This window comes from Onychomys torridus, chromosome 18, assembly GCF_903995425.1.
Source record: "Onychomys torridus chromosome 18, mOncTor1.1, whole genome shotgun sequence".
NCBI lineage: Eukaryota > Metazoa > Chordata > Mammalia > Rodentia > Cricetidae > Onychomys > Onychomys torridus.
This window is the reverse complement of record NC_050460.1, coordinates 55,925,050-55,946,477: the sequence shown is the minus strand read 5'-3', so window position 1 is coordinate 55,946,477 and position 21,428 is coordinate 55,925,050. Positions and strand designations below refer to the sequence as shown.

Below are 21,428 nucleotides of genomic sequence, written 5' to 3'. Positions count from 1 at the left end.
TGTGCGATGTACAATCTTTGATAATACAGATTTTAAAGTAGCATTTCCTCCTTGTTTGCTTTATTGCTACATTTAGCCTCTTTTCTGGAATGTCTTCTATGGGAACAGTGTGTGAGCAAAGCTGACCCACTGGCCTGGCTAGCATTCTTGCTGTCCTTGTATGTTTTAAAGAAAGCAGGCACACAGCTCTGCATGTCAAACAGCCAAGATGGGAAATACACACTGTGAGTAAATAACTAACAACAGGCTTTCCAAATTGAGAGTGACAACGTTTAGAATCATGATTTCCTTTGAACTGCTTGTCTGTAATTATTTTTTAAAGATATTACATAGGGAGCTAATGCTCTACAAGTTTCCACGAGAGATGAAAACAGGAACGAGGTTGATTAATGGAGCTTATCAAAATTCCTGGGAATAAAAGCGTGAATTAGATTTGGAAGAAGTGACTGCTAGACTTGCATTCTAAATAATGATTAAAAAGAATGGCAAACTAAATTTATGTTTATTGTTTCTGAGACATAAAATTTTCAGAAACACTGTTACAGCTTAAATAACATATTGACCTTCACACAATGATAGTATATGACTCCAGTATCATCACACTCTCACCAATAGACAGGGAATTCAGGCAAAAATGAAAGAGAAATGCTGGTACTATCTGATATGATACATCAAATGATCTAACAGAGCATTTCACTCAAATACAAAAGAATATAACTTCTTCTCACCCCTCATGGAACTTTCTCTAAAACTGACCACATACTTGGACACAAAGAAAGTCTCAACAGATACAATAAAATTGGAATAACACTCTGCACCCTATATGACCACCCTAAAACTGGATATCAACAACAACAGAAACAAAAGAAGTTTAAAAACCCATAGAAACTGAGCAACTCACTACTGAATGAAAAATGGGTTACCGAGGAAGATATCAGAAGATGGAAAAACCTCTCATGCTCATGGAATGGTAGGATTAATACAGTAAAAATGGCCATCCTACCAAAAACATTCTATTAATTCAATGCAATTCCCATCAAAATTCCAACACAATCCATCACAGATCATGAAATGACAATTTTCAGCTTAGTTATGGATGTCTTAGTGTGTCTTAGTTAGGATTTCTACTGCTGTGAAGAGACACAATTACCATGGCAACTCTTATGAAGAACATTTAATTGAGGTAGTGGCTCAGTTTCAGAGGTTCAGTCTATTATCACTATGGTAAGACAGGTTGGCATGCAGGCAGATATGGTGCTGGAGAGGTAGCTGAGAGTTCTACATCTTACAGGCAACAGGAAGTGGTCTATCTTACTGGGAGTAGCTTAAGCATAGGAGACCTCAAAGCCCATCTCCACAGTGACACACTTCCTCCAACAAGACCACAGCTATTCCAGCAAGGCCACTCCTTCTAATAGTGCCACTCCCTTTGGCAGGCATTTTCTTCAAGCCACCACATTGTGGAAAACACACACACACACACACACACACACACACACACACACACACACACTCACTATATACACACCACAAAATAGCTAGCTAAAACAATACAGAATAATCAAAGAACCTCTGGAGGTATCACCATCTCTGATATTAAATTTACCATAGAGCTGTAGTAATAAAACCATTATGGTGTTGGAACAAAAACAGACACATTGATCAATAGAATTGAATTAGGTACCAGACATAAATCTACACAGTCATGGACACTGGATTTTTGATAAAGAAGCCAGAAACACACACTGGAAAAAAGACAGCATCTTCAGCAAATGGTGCAGATTGCACTAGATGGGTACATGTAGAAGAATCCAAATAGATCCATACTTTCTACCCTGCATAAAACTCTACTCCAAATGGATCAAAGACATCAACATCAAATCAGATACACTGTATCTGATAGATGAGAAAGGGAATAGCCTTGTACTCACTGCATAGGAAAAGATAGTTTGAACAGAACACCATTAATTAGCATAGGCACTAAATTCAGAAATTAATAAATGGGACCTCATGAAACTGAAAAATTTCTTCATGGACAAAGTTGTAGTCTACAGAACAGGAAAATATTTTTACAAACTATACATTTGATAGAAAGCTAATATCAAAAATATATTTAAAAAACTCAAAAAACTTGATTTAAATAAAACAAACAACCCATTTAAAAACAGGATTCAGTTCTAAACAGAGTCCTCAAAAGAGGAAACACAAATAATTGAGAAAAACTTAAAGAAATGTTCAGTATTCTTAATTGTCAGTGAAATGCAAATCAAAATTACTTTGAGAGATTTCATCCTACACCCACCAGCATGGCTAAGATCAATAAACAAATGATGCCTCATGCTGGTGAGGATATGGAGTAAAGGGAATACTCATCAATTGCTGGTGGGAGTGCAAACTTCTACAGCCACTCTGGCAATCAGTATGGAAGTTCCTCAAGAAGATGAGGATTGATCTGCCTCAAGATTCAGGTATACCACACTTGAGCATATACCCAAAGGACACTTCCTATTACCACAGAGACTCTTACTCAACCATGTTCAGTGTTGCTTGCTCTATTAATAATATTCAGAAATTGGAATCAGCCTAGATGGACCTCAATGGATGAATGGATAAAGAAATTGTAGAGCAATGGAATATCATTCATCCATTAAATAAGTGAAATCATGAAATTTACAGTGAAGTGGATAATCATTTAATAAAATCATCCCAAGTGAGATATTCTAGACCCAGAAATACAAATATGGCATGCATTCACTTATATGTGGATATTAGCCATTAAGTCAATGACAAATAAGTTATAATTAATAGAACCACAGAGATTAGATATAGAGTAAGAGATTGGGTGGGGGGCAAGATTAGGGAGAGGATATATTTCCCTAGGTAAGGCATATAGAATAGATAATTATGGAGTAACTGGGGCAGGGAGAGGACTAGAATGTGATGATCAAGCAGGGATTGGGAGGCAAGATGGGTATGAGGGAGGAGTATGGGGAGAGACAGCTAAAATTAATGGCCACTTGAATGGTAGTATGGAAACCTAATTTAGTAGAAGATTCCTAAATTATATACATATATGAAGACAATTTAAATGAAATCATAAAATAATGGGGGGGGACAGAGTCCCAGCTAGATATCTTTTGTCATCAAATGAAGCTTCTAGTACCAGGAGTGGGTTATACCTAATTGAATTGCTGGTCAAAAGGGTCTCATGGGAACCCCCAAACAACCCAAGCTATTGTCCAGACTGTAGGTTGATTTCCTCAAACTGACAGCAAGGTCATATTGCTGAAGACAACATTTACACAACTCATTAAATACAAAGAAGACAAGATGGTGCCAACCTAGAGCCTTCATGCTATTGGGCTAGTGTTCTTGGTACAGAAGGCACTTTGCACACTATCAAAGGAGAAACGTGAACATCGATCAGCTATGAACCCTCTGATCTACAGTGGAGTCCTGCCTGCAAAATATACTAGTATAATGGTGGTCCAAAGCTTGTGGGAGTAACCAACCATATCTGATTTGATTTAAGGCCCACTTCCTAAGATAGAACCCAATGTTGCTTGAATGACCAAGAACCTGAGACTAGGTAGCCCAGGGACCTAGGGGAAAACCAAATACTACTGTTCTACTAAAGTGACATAACAATAAAATGATTCCTAACAATCTGCTATATTCACAGATCAGTGCCTTGCATAGCCATCCTCAGAGAACCCTGCTCCCACAGGAACCAATACAGAAAGCCACAACTGGACAATGTGCGGAGAGTGAGAGACCCTGGAACATTCAGCTTTAAATGGGATGTTTCCATCAAGCACCTCCCCTCATGGCTGAGGAAACCCTGGGAAGAGTAGGCAGAAAGAGTGTAACAACCAGAGGGGATGGAGGAAACCAAGGAAACAAGGCCTTCTAAACACAACAGGACGGACACACATATGAACTATACAGACTGAGGCAGCATGCACAGGGTCTGCTTAGAGTCTGCACCAGATGAGAGTCTAGATCTGAAAGTAGAAGTGGACATAAGCTCCCATCCAGAACTCAGAAGCTATCTCCAATTGATAACAATTTGCAAATGACAACTTACTTTTCTCCATAGGAGTTTCACTGAGGAAATGAATTATTCTTTTTTTTTTAAAAAAATAATTTTTATTCTCTCATATATTACATCCTGACCACAGTTTCTCCTCCTTCCTTCCCTCCACTTCCCCACTTCATCTCCTCTCCCCAGATCCACCCCTACTCTGTCTCTCCTCAGAAAAGAGCAGGCCAAACAGGGCATAATATGTTATAACAAGGCCAGGCATGTATTATCACATGGCTGGACCAGGCAACCAGGCATATACCATCCCATCACAGGTGGACCAGGCAACCCAATAGGAGGAAAAGGATTCAGGCAAAATAGTGAGAGCTATCCCCTACTTCCACTGTTAGGAATCCCACAAGAACACCAAGGTACTCGGCTATAACATATATGCAGAGAATCTAGGTCATACCCCTACAGCCTCCCTGATCTCTGTGAGCCCTGTGAGTCCCAGTCAGTTGGTTCTATGGGTCTTGCATTTGTGCAACTATGTTCATAACAGCTTTACTCATAATAGCCAGAAACAGGAAACAACTTAAATGTTCCTCAACCAAAGAATGGATAAGGAAAATATAGTACAATGGAGTACTACTCAGCTGTCGAAAACATTGACATCATGAAATTTGCAGGCAAATAGATGGAACTTGAAAAAAATCATCTTGAGTGAGGTAACCCAGACCATGAAAAGACAAACATGGTATGTACTCACTCATAAGTGGATATTAGCCATAGAATAAAGGAGAACTATGCTATAATTCACAGACCCAGAGAGTCTAGGTGACAAGGAGGACTCAAGGGGTGGTGGTGCATGGATCTTTCTGGGAAGGGAAAATAGAAGCGATTTCATGAGTTGATTAGGGCAGGTGGGGATAAGAACAGGAGGGATTGGGCGGGGGAGAAAATACTGTGAGAGACAACTGGAATTGGGGGGCATTTCAGGGGTGAGGTGGAAACCTGGTGCCAAGGAAACTCAATGCAATTCATGAGAGTAAGCCTAGCAAAGACTCCTCGTAATGGGAGACATAGAGCCTGAAGCAGCCATCTTCTGTTACCAGGTAAGGCCTCAAGTGGAGGGATTGGGACACCAACCCAGCCACAAAACAGCCGACCTACAGTTTGACCTGCCTGCAGAGTGTTCTGGGATCAGAGCCTAGTAGAGACCCAGACTTTATCCAGCAACTAATGGGAGCAGATGCAGAGTTCTGCAGTCAAACATTAGGTAGAGCTTAGGGAGTCCTGAGGAGGAGGGGATGACAGATCAGAGGAACCATAGGGGTCAGGGACACCACAAAACAAACCACTCTTAAGGGTAGGCTGCACACTCAGCAGTAGATGGCCCAAAGAAAACAAATTCAAGGGCATCTTTGGAGGTTCCTGGTCTCATAACACTATCTCAGCCTATTGCTTTTTTAATTTTATCATCTTTTATTTTTTAATTTTAATTTTCATCTTTTAACCACACAGGTTCTTTTGTGCATATTATGGTTTCATGTTTTTATGTGTGAACGAGTGGGTCTCTGTGTTTACATCTGTTTCCTGTGCCTTTTCTTGGGCTCTTTTCCTTCTGTTGGTTTGCTTCGTCTATTCCAATTTGTTTGTTTTTGTTTTATCTTATTCTCTCCTATTCTATTTTATTATTATCACTTAGATGCCTGTTTTCTGATGAGAGACAGAAAGGGGTTGGATCTTGATTGGAAGGGAGGTAGGGAAGGACTGGAGGCATAGAGGGAAGGGAAACCATAATCATAATATATTATATGAAAACAATCTACTTTCAATTTAAAAAAGAATTATTTTTAAAAAAGAGTGGCAAGCTAAATACATTTATGTTTACTGTTTTAGAGTCATAAAGTTCTGTTTCTGAACTGAAATGATATATAAATTAAATTGAATGGAAATATATACAATTCATAAAATATAAGCATTCATGCAAATCAGGGAATGCTTAAAAATGAATTAAAGTTTAAGTTTTTCCCCTAATAAATTTTAATTTGTATATATGTATGTGTATGTGGACGGGGTCATGGCAATCTCAGTGCACAAGTGGAGGTCAGAGGACAACTTGTAAGAACTGGTTCTCTTCTTCCTGGGACCTGTCAACAAGTGCCTTAACTTGCTGAGACAACCAACCAGCTCCCTTCCAAGCCTTTCAATAGTTATTTGGCACTAACTATGTTGTTGTGAGTCTCAGCGAAGTTTCAACAACACATTGCCTCTTGTGGTGCATCATTTTGGGCATCTATGGCATTCAATGTTCCTCATATTCTCTGTCATTCTTGAACCCTCTCTTATGGCCAGAGTTTAGGATTAAAGTCTTTTCTTTCACTGATAATAGGTAACTACCTTCCAAGCTTCTGTTGCTTTCTTGCCAGTCTCTATGGGAGACGAAGTCTCCTGGGCTCTGGAAGCTCAGAGCTCCCTCCTGAGCAGACAGCCATCCATGACAATTCAAGAGCGGGTCCAGATGAGTGGACTAGGCAGCATTTCTCCCCAAGGCAGTCCTGCCTCACTGGGTCCCCTGACATCGCAGGTCATTGTTTTGTTCCAGAAGTCCCCATGATCACTTGGTTAGTGAACTGATCCTTGCTTAATTTCCATATTCTTTACCATGTGTAGATTAACTTCTCCTCAGCATCTTGCTTTGAGCTTTTCCTATGGCGAGTCATATGTTTGCCAACTGAGCTCTGTCTTCTCCCTCTGAATTATGGGAAATCAAGATGGCTAAGATGGCTTTTCCACTGATATATAGTTTACTCCCTATATATCAATGACTGACCAGCAATTGCTGACTTAACTCATCATTCTAAATGGTTTCCCACAATCTCTACATCCAGGTTCAACATCCCTTAGAGGCCCAGTTGCTTCTTTCCAAATACTTTCTAGATCTGATTCATGTTACCCAGGCTTATAAAACCACTTGATTTATTTTTTGTTCTTTATTAATAGTAATCACAAATTTCTATCAGCTTTTCTTTTGCATCTATTGCAGTCTCTATGTCTTGCTCAACACTAGTTCTGGCTTGATCCGTTCGTTCTTTTAGCTTTCATTCTGTCTCCCTGTCAGATAGAAGTGACTCAAAGTAATTCTTGTGCTACCGACAAAACAAAAACAAAAACAAAAACAATGCAGTAAACAAAAAGGAACCCTGATTTAGCACTTCTCTAGATGACTGTTTCAAAAGTTGTCAACAAATAACAAACAAGCAAAGGCAAATGGGGCCACACTAGATATTCATATTCCCCTGTCTGTCTTTAGAAATCTAAAGTCAGAAGGTGGAAAACATGAAAAGTACTTAAGAAGCATCTTAAGTGATTGTTATCAGGTATTTATTGGTTCCTCATTTCTCATCTCCACTTGCCCTAGGTGAGCCTTCATGCACTCACTTTTCTCCAGAGCGTCACCTTAAAAATACTCTCCCCAAGAAGAGCACTCAGTGATCTTAACCACTGAGCCATCTCTCCAGCCTTTCTTAGGTACTCTGCATATATGTGACAGTTGTGTAGCTTGGTCCTCTTGTGGGACTCCTAACAGGGGGAGCAGAAGATGTCTCCAACTCTTTTACAGGCTTTTGTGACTCTACTCCCCATACGGGGTCGCCTTGCTCAGACTTAATACAAGGGGAGGTGCTTAGTCTTACTGCAACTTGATATGCCATGTTTTGTTGATACTCATGGGAGACCTGCTCTTAAACAGAAATGGAGAGGAGTGAATTGGGGGGTGAGAATGGGGTATGGGCAAGAGTGGGGGTACTAGGAGGAGAGGAGGGAGGGGAAACTGCAGCTGGGATGTAAAATAAATAAATAGATAACTAACTAAATTTATATAACAAATACTCTTGCCCTAATCCTTTCTTTCTAATTGCCTCCCCACATCCTTTCTCATTTCTTCTTCCCTCAGCCTTAATCAGAATGGATGGATGAAAACAAAACCAGTTATTTTAAGTGCCCATTTGTAATCTCAATGGAGAATCTAGCCTAGGCAGCATTCTTGTCTCTTTAATCTGAACCCCTGTGTCTCCCCAGTACTTCATATATCAAATGGCTGCACGCTGCCCGATCCCACCACTTACTGCTGTAATCATCATTCATTCATGATGATGTCTCACTTGAATACAAACATCTAAGGACAGGAATCTGCCTTCTGGCCACCTGTCCTCTTCCCACCCAGAGAAACATGCTGTGTCGTCTAGCGAGCAATCGATGTAGCTTATTAATTCAGCCCTTCACTCTGATTCCAGTGGCATGGAAATAATGTTCCTGGGGCCATGCGGCAGAATCAAAATCGTATTAGGCTTATACCGTCATAATAAAAGAACTGTAGTTGTTTTAAGGGACACAATAATTTTAAAATATTTACTCTATTTGGGAGGGGTGTATGTGTGTGTATGTACATATAAAGACTGCCAAAGTAATGCTCTGATTTAAATTATTGCATGTCATTTGAAGTATTCCATTAACACAATTTAAGGTATTACTGTTGTGAATAATATATAATATGTATGCATTTCCTACATAATAAAGTAGGAAATACAGTCCAGATATTTACATCTCACATCTGTCCAATTTCCCATCCGGGGGTGGTCCATCCTAAAGATTGGACCGAGATTCTTGCCTGTGCTATGCAAGTACTTCCCAGCTGAGTCACATTCCCTACATAATGGACTAGATTATCTCCATTCTACACAACTTGCATTAAGTATGAAGGGCAGACATTTTAAAAAGAGAGAATAGGGCAGACAAACAAATTAAGGCAGCTATCCTTAGTTTTTAAGTAGTTTTTAGTTTAGAAGTATTTTTTAAAAAATGAAAAAGAAATTTTTTTTTTTGTGGCAGGGTCTCCCAAAGCCCAGATAGGCCTCTGACTTGCTATGTAGCCTAGGATGACCTTGAAATCCTCACCCTCCAGCTTCTGCCTTTCAAGTACTGGGGATGCAGGTGTGCACCTCTACACCTAGCTATCATTCCTTAATATTAGATGAACATGGTCAATATGGAAACTGAGAAAAGCAGTTACCTAGACATCTAATAGAATTGAAAAGGTCTACACTAATATCATTCAAAGAATAATACCGATAAAGAGAGGTTTAGAAATCCTTTTCCAGTCCCCAAGGTATAATCTAAGATAATAGAGATCTCATCTCAAGGTCAAAATAACATCATTCCTATAACTTGCGATGCATATGTTAATTTTATCTTGGAATGTACTCGATCCCTTTTGTATCTAGCACTCTGTGATTTCATGTTTAATTTTTAAAATGTCTCTAAATTCTAGACAAGCCATAATTCACTAAGCAGAACTTCTTTCATGTGGAAATTATCCAAGTTTTTTCTAAAGTAATTGACAATGATATATGAATAATTATTGCATGGTCTTTCACATATACTAATGTCAATGGTAAGGTTAAGGGCTAGAGTGTGGCTTCTGCAAGATATACAGCTACTGTGAGTGAGAACTGGGGTGAAGTCTCCAGGACCAAAAAAAAAAAAAAAATGAGACTGAATTAGAGCAACTGATGACATGAAAGTGTTTTGTTCACAGAAAACAATGGAACATAAAATCACATTGCATTTACTACACAAATTCTGCAATGAGAAGGCAAACGTGTTCACAATGGCCCCTGAAATATTATCCTCCACTCCACACTGCTGTCCCTGGTCTATCAACCTGCAGGATCAAATTCAGAATTCATCTTCTCTGAGACTCTCCACATATCACCCGTGTCCTGGTGATGGAAACTGGGGCAGTGCAAAATTGAATAAAGTCACATCCTTGTCCTTACGAAGAAATCAAGGCCAGATGTATCTGTTCCCACATGACAGGGACCACTTATCATTAAAAGTTTCAAAACTGGGACACTTTTAAACTAAGGCTGGAAGAGCAATCAGGGGTTGATGCGGATCAAAGAAGAGAAAGGCCATTTTAAAAGGAGAGGAGGGTAAGCAAAGGAATTAAGACGCTATTATTTTTTGAAGTTGATTTTAGTTTGTTTTTGACTTTGGTTGTCCATGAGACAGGCTCATGTGTAGGCTAGCATTGGTCTACTCTGTAGCTGAAGAAGCATTGAACTCCTGATGTTCCAGCCTTTATAGCCCACCAGACAGGATTTCAGGTGTGTCAAGGACCACTTTCAGTTATATTTATTCCTCAAGTGTAAACAGATATCATTGAGAACAGCAGCCACCTAGACACTCAGCAGAATGGGGAGTAACGCCAGTTAAGACAAAGATTCACCTGAAAGGGTCATTCCCGTTCATACTTCCTACACATGGCATTTCTACGGCACTTCTTTCCACTATATAATCATAATGACTGGGGAGTACATGAAGTCTTGAGCATATATATCTATTGACATGAACACAGCCAGGCTAAGGGTCCTCACTTGTTCTATAAGGTGACTGATAGTGGGTTTGATGTCTTGTGTCTCTCCCTTTATTTATGCCTGTACACTGGGTCAGACCCCTCTTGACCCTGCAGAGACATGTTCAAGACTCAAATATGCCTGACCTATCTCACAGTCTCCAAGGCCAAAGGCACAGAGATAGGTATCATTGTCCTTGGCTGCACTTACCCTGACTTTCAGGCACAGATGAGCCTCTCTGGGAGGATCATCTCCACAGTGAAGGCAGTCATGTCTGTTGGTGAGGCTGAGCTGGGAAGCGAGTGAGGTCCTCTTACTGGAAGCAGATTCCTCCTCTCAAACAACAGAGAGGATGGCTGAGGAGGCACACCTTGACCGGCACTGTTGACAGCCTCACTGAAGAAAACGCCTCTCTGCTTTTCACAATCACTCACCTCAACTTGCTATTGAGCAAAGCCGGGCGTAGGGCAGTTGCTCTAAAACTCAGGCAACAATAATGCTGAAATTTATCTTTGTCTAGTTAATGGAATTCCCCCATCCCACCAACAATCAAGATCCAGTAGGTTCAGCTGCTTTTAAAATCTGATCAAAATAAAGTGCTTCACTAAGTAGAAAAAATGTCCACTACTCACCTTCTGTAAGAAGTAAAATGAATTCAAATAAATTTAACAGGTATACTACATCTTTAGGAAAGAATAAAATGTCAGCTATGCTATTGGACATTTGAGGTCTTTTGTCCCTGGAGCAATAGAAATAAGACTGAGTCACTGAGTGTAGTAGAGCCAGCCTGACAAAGAAGCCAGGCTGCTCTCTGGGTAAAGAGGAGGCAGCTTTTATCGATTTGCTGGCATTGGTTAATGTGTAAGTATCATCTTGTCTGAATGACTTCAGATGCTTAAGTTGTTATAGCTGCTGAGAGACGGGAGGGCACTAGTTCTGCCCCAAGGGACAGTCAGCACATCTGCACACAGGGCTGGAATGAAATTGACCCAGAGGGTCAGGCAACAAAGGAAGGACAGGCATGTCAAGGGTTTCTATTCAGTTCCAGGCACTACTGAACACCCGAAAGCCCATGGAGCCAAGGGCTTATTTGGCTTTTCTCTCCCTGACCCTGGTTTTATAGTTCAGACCCAAGTTTTCTTTTTCTGATAGTAGGGCCTGAAGATGGTCCTTGTGTATGCCAGGCAGGCACTCTATCATTGAGCTACATCCAAACCTCGATCATAATTAAATATCTGTAGACTAATGACAGCTGACTCCCACTCATAAATAGTAAGGACTTCATGTCATTTAGAAGAAAATAATGATGATTTATCCCATATTTTATATTACCTAGACAGTTGCTTCAATTTTCCATTTTCAGAAATGATGTTTTAGTTCTATGCATTATTTAATGGATTTCAGTTCTACACATAGTTCCGTGTGCACTAAATTGGGTTAGTTGCTCTCCATGGAGCAAGTGTCTTTCTGATTGCAGAGGTGTAGGGACCCATTGTATCGTTTAGGACTCTTATTATTAATAGAGCATTTGTGCTTTCTATTTCCTGAAATTGGATATAAGTTTGAAAAACCCTTTAATTCAATAAATGGTCTTGACTTGATTCTCAATTTAGACTTGGTCTAAAATTGCTTAGACAAAGCTCAGATGCTGAGGCAGGTAATGAAGTTCAGGGGAGGGATAAGAGTAACAACAGACACAATTGTTAACTACAATAATAAGAGGAAATTTGAGAAGAAAGAAAATTGCATCTTTGGTCTGTACACTGGGGCTCAGTTTCTCAAAGACAAGCAAGGAGACCATTTTATGCACCCCTAATCACTTAGATACTTTTTTATTATTTATTCATTGGTACCAGGAATCAGACCCATGGGAATTGTGAATGCTGGGCAAACATCTACCATTGAGGAAAATTATCATTATGTTTTTGAAACATGATCTTTCCAAGCACTTTGGGCTGTCCTTCAACTCCCTGTGTAGTCCAGGTTAGCTCATTATCCTTAAGCTTCTTATCGTCCTGTTCCTGTTTGTTTAATGCTGGGGCTTAGGTTTTGAACCACCACTCCTGGTTAAGAAGATGCCTAAAATGTTTGATAAAAACACTACACATGACATGGCATTATTTTAAATTTGTCTCCATATTTGACATTAATGAATTATTCATAGGATTTCTAGAATGGCAGCCATATGAACATAAGCACTGATCATACCTAGCATTTTTATAGGTGAAGGCTAAACTATGTGACAATGCTTCAGTTTTGTTACTTGACTATGTGAAGAATGTTTTTGTAAGTCAGTCAATAACAAATAGTCATTAGCATTATCTGTCACAGACCTTCTGTCTGAAACTGGAAAAAGCCAAGAAAATGAAATGTATTACAAGCTTGTACCCTAAAGCAAAACCATAAAATGAAATCAATAGCATTTGAGTCATTTTATCACCAGTTTAAGCTTATCTTAATTGCTCTGTCATTTATTCCTGATTGAAGGCCTAGTTAATGGAATCAAAATATGATGACATGTTTGCAAAAAGATTTGGTTTTCTCTTCGACATTTAAAGATAATTATAATTTTACGATAAAACAAAAATTGCCACTTTAGTTATGGAATCACATAAATCCACCTCAGCTATAAAGTTTCATGTTACTGCTTTTACACTACATAAAAATGAAACATGTGGATATCATTGTGGCAGAAATACTGCCATACTTTTCTGCGCAAGGTCTTGTGGTTACCAAATCTGTGGAGCTGCTTTGAGACACATCATCTTTGATTCTGTGAACTCAGGAGCAGTTGGGTTGGTATGGGGGTGTATAGCATGTGCACAGAACCTAAAGAGGTGTTGATGTTCAAGACAGACAGCCTATTAGAAATACCAATGCTCTCACGTTCAAAATTATTTGATCAAAAACAGTGATGGACATGGGGGCTGAGCAAGGAAGTGTGGACACTGTCTGAATGAGATCGAAGGTGAAGGGGGAGGTGTAGAGAACAGAGTAGAAAACACCAGAGGAACCAGTCTGACTTTACTCCAAGGAAGGAAATCCCTCAAATGGGTGGTCCCTGTAGTCGGCACTAAGTGACACCAAAACCTGGCATATTCCCCTGATGACAGCACTGGTGTGGCTTTCTGCAGAGTAGCCAGGGCTACAGAGCCAGTGTGGGGAGATCAGAGGGAAACTGGTACACAAGCAACTGGTTCTGGGGTGGATGAGTACCAGGGTCTGTATTTGATGCTGTGAGCCTGACACTCCAGCCTTTCGGGATTCGGCGTTAACTTCCCAGATTCACTCATGCATTGAACAAATACCTGGTAGACATACTTACACACTCCATTTTTAAGGCTGTTGTTGCGTATCAATTTTTTTTTTTTTTATTGGGGTAAGAACTAATGCTAGGTAGGGCCTCATCCCTGCTAGAGATACTCTAACACTATTCTATATGCCGCTAAATATTAGTAATTTTAATGAAAACTTGTACATGAATGGGGCTTGGTTCATTATAACGACTCTCACTATAGTTACAGTCATGCTAAAGGCAGTCTCAGAACAAAGACACATGTCACAGTTTTTTTTTTAAAGAGCATTCTTTCATTTACATTTTTATGATCTATTAAATATGTCCGTTAATAATTTTGTACATATATATAGTGCATTCTAATTATTCTATCTCATAACTCCCTACACAAAGCATGTGTATAGTTTCACTATCCTTTCTAATTTTTGATTTAAAATATTTTTTCTGCTTGATAAAAGCTTAAAAATACCACATTTCAAAGACCTGAAGCTATAAAACACTTAGAAGAAAATTATGGGGAAACACTTTGCATCGATTTAAACATGATTCTCAATTGCACAAGAAACAAATCAGAACTTCAGAGGTAGCTCCTTCAAGCTAAAGAGACCCTGCAGAGCACAGGAAACAGCAATGGGGTGAAGAGTATAGTACAGATTAGGAGTATGTATTTCCCCACTTATATGTTATGAATATATTATATTTAAAAATCTTAACAATAAGAACAATCCAAAAATGATCAAATGACATAAATAGATATTTCTCAAAGGAAAAATTATAAATGACCAGTAAAATATATGGCTAATTACTGATATTTTACCTATCAGGGAAATGAAATCAAAACAACAGATGCCACCTGAGACTAGATAGCATCATAATTATCAAAAAGCCAAACATAATAAATGCCCACAGGGATATGGAAAACAAACAGTCTCGTTACAAAAACACATTTTAAAAAGAAGAAAACATTCTCATACACTGATAGTAGTGTAAAGTTGTGTAATCATTTTGAAGAACAGTATGGAATTTGCTTGTCAAATTAAAACTCGACAAATCATAAAATCCAGTCCTTCCTTTTACTTCTAGGTAAAAAGCCACAGCAGCCAGAGAGAAGACACAGGTGCAACCGTGATCTCAATAGCTAAGCTCTGAAGTCAGTCTAGATGCTTAGCAATGGAAGAATAGGGAAATACTGTCATGTACTCATGGAATGGAACATTATTCACCCCCAAACAAGAATGGAATTTTGTTATTTGCAGGAAAGTACATGGATGCAGGGGAAATAAATGAAATAATCCACTCACAGAAAGACGAGTATGTAGCCAGAAGGTTTTTCCCATCCCATCTGGCCCCGCAGTTCTTCCTGGCCCTGCAGACTTGCAGCCACGTATAAAATAATCACTCAGAGGCTTATGTTAATTACAAACTGGATGGCCTATGGCAGGCCTCTTGTTAGCTAGCCCTTATAGTTTAAATCAACCTATAACTATGTGTTCTATGGTTTTACCTATGTCCCATTACGTTGCTCCTAGGATGGCAGTCTAGCATCTCCCCCATTCAGCCTTTCTCTTTTCTGTCTCTCTACTTGAATTTTCCACCTGCTTTTAAGCTGCCTTGCCATAGGCCAAAGCAGCTTATTTATTAACCAATGGGAACAAAATATATTCATAGCGTCCATGTACAGAATGACATCCCACAGCATGAATACCATACACTTTCTCATATGTAGAAGCTAAAATAAATTGACCTTCACATAGGGACATGGTTTTTATTGAATCTCTTATTATGTAATTAATAGATGTTAGTAAAAAATAGAATATAATTATTTAGTAGGAAGTATATTTTAAAATGAATTAAAATATTTACTTTGATATATTAATTAATACTTCAAGTTTCATTTAAAGGCATACTTTCCCTCCCTCCCCAGTTTAGGGATGTTATGGAAAGTCTCCTGTAAGGTGTGGAGAGTCAAAAGTGCTCTGTTTAAACCAAGTTTATTTATCTATTTTTATCAATCTTCCTCTCCATTCTCTTTGGTTCATTAATAGTTGTGCTATTGAACTTGATATCTTTAAAATTTAGTTATTATATATTTATTTTGTGTGTATGATCCCCGGCACACCTGTGGAGCCCAGTAGCTAACATCTTTTTATGATGTATTATTCAGGGATCAGACACTAATTGACAGGTGCCTTTCCTCACTGAGACATCTCACTCAGTGACATGAAGGTCAAGCTGGATCTGTGTTCCCAGGCTGTGGGCACTCAATCTTGGCTCATAATGAACTCACTCTGCCTTTGGAGCAAGATCTGTGTTCTACACTGCTAAGCCCAAGGCTGAAATCACACCGCATTCACAGATTTTCTGTTGCATAATTCTGGAAGTCTACACAGATCAGGATGTAGCTGGAAGTACCACTCTGGTAACAGCAGTTGCTCCATCTGTTTACCTCTGGATTTATCTACTATGTCTCAAATGTGAGTTCATCACCCAGCAAATAGAGACAACAGTATTTCCGTTGTAGTTGCTAGCACTGAACTTGATGTGGGAAGGTATATGTAAGCCCACATCCTGCCTTTTATGAAGATGAGTGTGCTTTAGAAAAGGATTCATATCTAACTTCATAATCCTATTTTCTTTCCTAATAAAAACCTCTCATAATTCCATTCACTTGACATTCTTCCTTTCTTCCTGTGAGTATGGGCTTTCATATCAGTCAATCCTGCTTTAATACACTATAAAACCTATTATTATTGATTATTTATATGAAATTTATTACAAATCCCTTTAGATTTTTAGTACCATGGTTCTTTTACCACAACTTCTTACAAAATAATTACTTTGCCTACTTTTAGTATCTCCTTACTGTGTTTGGAATTGTCCTCATAACTTCCTTTAGTTCATTCTCAAAGATACAGGGCAACAGTTGAGCTATTTGATCATTTATGCTAGAGTGAATGCTTCTGAATTATGTAAACTTTGTACATGCACTGGCAATCACTCTTATGGTATAGGTCTTGCATTGTCAATAGTTATATGTGGCTTTTTATCTCTTAATTCAGCCAAAGGGAACTTGAAGGCAGCAATTTGGATTGCTAAATCCTTGTGTTCTGAAACACTGTTATGATGATCAATATGTGGTAGGCAGTTAATGAGCAACCATTAGGCCATGGTCATCATTTTTGTTTCAAGAATAAAATATCACTTATTCCCTTTGAGGTTAGAGCTGTTTTGTGTTGGCATTATCTTTAAGTGATAATATGGATTAATACAGTGTTCTGCCTGAATATATGCCTGCAGGCCAGAAGAGGGCACCAGATCTCACTAGAGATAGTTGTGAGCCACCCTGTGGTTGCTGGGAATTGAACTGGGGATCTCTAGTGTTCTGATGCCAGGGAAACTCCCAGGAATCCACAAGGAGATCCCAGCTAAGACACCTAGCAATAATGAAGAGGGTGCCTGAACTGGCCATCTACTGTAATCAGATTGGTGACTATCCTTACTGTCTTCACAGAGCCTTTATGCAGTAACTGATGGAAGCAGATGCAGAGATCCACAGCCAAGCACTGGGCCAAGCTTTGGGAGTCCACTTGAAGAAAGGGAGGAGGGAGTGTACAAGCCAGGGGGGTCAAGGTCATGACAGAGGAACCCACAGAGACAGTTGACCTGAGCTTTTGGAGCATGTGGACTCTGGACCGACAGTCAGGGAGCCTGCATGGGACTGACCTAGGCCCTCTGCATGTGTGTGACAGTTGTGTAGCTTGGTCTGTTTGTGGGGCTCCTATTGGTGAGATCAGGACCTGTTCCTGGCACTTAGGAACCTGTTCCTCATGCTGATTACCTCACCCAGCCTTGATACAGGGGGAAGTGCTGGGTCCTACCTCAACTCGATGTGCCATGCTTTGTTCAAGCCCATGGCAGGCCTGTCTCTTTCTGAATGGAGATTGAAGAGGAGTGGATAGGGAGGGAGGTAGATGGGAGTTGTTGGGGGAAAGGGGAGGAAAGGAGGGATGGAAAACTGATCAGTATGTAAAATAAGTAAAAAAAAAAAGTTAATAAAATAAAATAAAAAGATAATATGAAAATACTTAAAGATGGGTTGGTATGTTTCTGATGAGTTTTAAAGTGACATCATGGGAGGTAGCTGGAATTGTAGCAGAGAATGTTACACATGTTAATATTTCACTGTGATGGTCTAGTAAGAGTTAGATATTAAAATATGTCCAACCTTAGCCCTAGCATTGAAAAACACTAGCCCATACAGTCTTAAACTCTAATGTTGAATCTATAAAATGAACTCTATAATTGCCTATTTTAATTTTTATTCACATGTTAAATCTATTTATAGAACCATTACAAGATTCACTTTGAAAACTATTTTATGAATAATCACTTGATAAAGGAGTCACAATAAAGCACAACTTCAGTGAATTAGATGCTTACATTTATTAATATGATGCACAATAGAGTTAAAATCCATAGGGTAGCTAATTTTGTAGCATAGTAAAACCTTTAGACAATTAATTAATTAACCTCAATTTACATAATGGTCTACTTATTTGCATAGCTAATGGACTGCAGATTGATTACAGGCCATTAACAGTTATTAATAAATGGAATGATGTTGGAAATGCATGTGTCTTCATTTTGAACAGAAGGCAAAGGTTAGTCATGAAATGTTAATAGCAATAGTCAAATAATCAGGCAGTGAGCAAATGAACATGTGCCTTCTAGGCTTCATGCATTTCTGAGAGGTATTTCATGAGTTTCTTAGCTGGTCTTATCACTGCATACCAGCCAGGGCACAATTCAAGCTTATACCTGGGCATTGGGTAAACTTCTGGTGTCTTCCATGTACTTTAACACTATAGTGAAGGGAAGTACTTTTATTATGCTTCTATAGAGAACTTACCATCTTTCTATTTTGAAAATCATAGACAGTCCTTTGGAAATACAAGGTCCTCTACCCTAAGCATGCAGTACAATTTTCCTTTTAAAGATCTTCATTTCAATGAAAAGTGATAGTTACACTTTTCAATTAACTCTTCCCACTTGCTGTGTTTACAAGTTACATAATACCTTCCATTCAGAACATTGTAGTTGTTTGTTTCAGCCAACAAGTTATACAATACCATTCTTTTATAATATTTTATCTGTTTGTTTAGCCAGATAGGTTTACAGTCTATGGAATCATCTAACTTTCTCTAAAAGTGTAAATGCTTGTGATTTACAGTTTTTTTTTTAAATTACATTCACTTAATTCAGTATGTGTGTGTGTGTGTGTGTGTGTGTGTGTGTGTGTGTGTGTGTGTGTGTGCTGATTTGTCACACATAATGGGGAGTCATAGGACAGCTTGTAGGAATCCTTTCCTCAACCTGGGGACCTGGGAATTGACAGCAATTGCTCTTTCCTGCTAAGGCACCTGAATGCCCCCAGCTTAAGGTCTTTAAAACCTGAATGAAAATGGAGAGATGCTCAGTGGTTAAGACACTTGCTGCTCTTGTAGAGAATCTAGTTCCAGTTTCCAGCTCCCACACGGTGGCTCATAATCACCAATAGCTCCAGGTCCTGAGGATTGGGCACATTCTTGGGCCACCATGCACATGTTGCCACATGCATACACGCAAGGAAACACCAATACACATAAAAATTACAAATGTTTAAAACCTGGGGAAAGTGTTCTGCTCTTTTGAAACATTTTAACTATGCCAGTGAACTATTATCTCTGAGAACAGTATTATTATCTGAATGCCTTCGTTGTATCTTTACAAACAACTGAAAAGCCACCCACACCAGTTTGTTAAGTAAAGTTTATGGTAAGTAACAGTCTCCTCTAGTTGCTGAGCCAATGTGCTTGGATGTCACATCTCCCTCTTTTTTTTTTTTTTTTTTTCCACCCTGGGCCCCTCTTCAGCACCTGGCTCTCTGAGGTTTACATTCCCTCCATCTCTTTTCCTCTTCCCCTTCTAGAGAAGTTGATGAATGTCATGGTGTAATATGGTGTTGAAACATGATCTCAAAGGAAAAGATGTATGTTTTAGGGCAGTGGTTCTCAATCTCCCTAATGCTGAGACCCTTTAATACAGTCCCTCATGTTGTGGTGATCCCCAACTGTAAAATTATTTTTATTGTGACTTTGTCATTTTGCTACTGTTATGAGTCATAACAGTATAGACAATATGCCTATAACAATATGGACATCTGATATGTAGGGTATACAATATGCCATCTCCGCAAGAGGGTCTTGACCCACAGGTTGAGAACCACTGTTCTAGATGCTTTATTGCACTTTTCTTTCTGCGGGTGCCTCTATTGTATGAAGTTAGGTGAAAAGTGGTTTTATTGTAACCATCTGGATCTTAAACAGGACACACTGATTATAAAAGGCTCAACTGTCCCAGTGTGAAATAATGTTACATGCATGGATTTATTGTAACATTGGTAACATTGTCCTAGCATTAGTATCAGCCTTTTCCACGAACTGACATCTGCTTGCTTTTCCACGGGAGTGATGTTGCTCTGACAGGTCAAAGAAATAGTTTAGCATCACTGTTCCAGCTATATCATGTTTTTTATGTACTGACTGTCACTCCATAACATTACTGAACCTAATTTTAAAAAGTCGATAATCATTTGATCATCACATAGAAACACATGGGAATTAAATGGGATGCTATATGTAAATTACAATTTTTGTTAATCACTAACTTAAATATTAAAATTCTTTTATTTAGTTTAGTTTTATATTAGTTTTATTTAGTTTTTTCTCTCTCTCTCCATCTCTGTGTCTGTCTCTCTCTGTACCTTGGGCATATGCATGCTTGCATATGTATGTGCACCCAGAGGACAACATTCATTCGGGGGTCAATTCTTTTCTTCTGCCATGAGGATTCTGGGATCAAACTCATGTCTAGGCTTGGTGGCAAGCACCTTCACTCACTGAGTCATCTTGGCAGCCCACTAGTCACTATTTTTAAGCTACTGTCCCTCTGTTCTCATGTATGCAGTGTCTGGTGGTCATGCATCCTTTGCAGTATTGTTAGCCATGCAGCCAGGCTTTCAAAGGGGGATGAAAAAGTTTGCTGATCAATTTACAAAAGTGAAGTTATCATAACAGTATTTTATACATCATCTGTAAACAGTATGTTATTGCCTCATCCCTAGAGTTGCCACACCATTATGGCTGTTCCTCTCCAGCAGCCAAGGAGGTTCCTAAAGCCTTAAGGGATAGCTTTTTTTTTCATGCATATGTAACTTACTATTTAACCAGTAAAAATACCTCAAAATGTTTTCGTTCTCTTCAGCAATGTAACTTACTTTTTGAAGGAACTCGGAGATTGGCGAGGACCACTTCCAGAGAATCTGCTTGCACCCGAAGCACATAGCTGGTCCTTGTCTCATAGTCCAATGGTGAGTTCACATAGATAACACCCGTGACATTGTTGATTCCAAACTTATCTGGAATTTAAGATACAACTCATTAGTTTCTTCACATGGTAAGGAAAAATTCTCGTTAAAAGGCATTATGGTTTCAACAGCACTAGAAACATCTGAAAGGGTTGCTAAGCTTAAAAATGATAGGGTTCCTGTGTTTGGAAACATTCCTGCTGTTGGGATTATCAGGGTGTGTTGCCTGAATGATGCATTAAGATTGTAGTTTTGGATACATGTTATTTTGAGAGCCTGCTGGGT

At 39.0% G+C, this 21,428-nt stretch overlaps 1 protein-coding gene across 17 annotated transcripts in view; it reads right to left on the bottom strand.

Moving 5' to 3' along the window:
* Pcdh15 (protocadherin related 15) overlaps positions 1–21,428 on the bottom strand; it is a 1,427,876-nt gene that overhangs the window by 113,111 nt on the left and 1,293,337 nt on the right. For all 17 annotated transcript variants that reach the window (XM_036167862.1, XM_036167881.1, XM_036167872.1 and 14 more), the window contains one exon: positions 21,054–21,194. In XM_036167862.1, the coding sequence (XP_036023755.1) occupies positions 21,054–21,194 (141 nt within the window). The remainder of the gene's footprint in view (positions 1–21,053; positions 21,195–21,428) is intronic.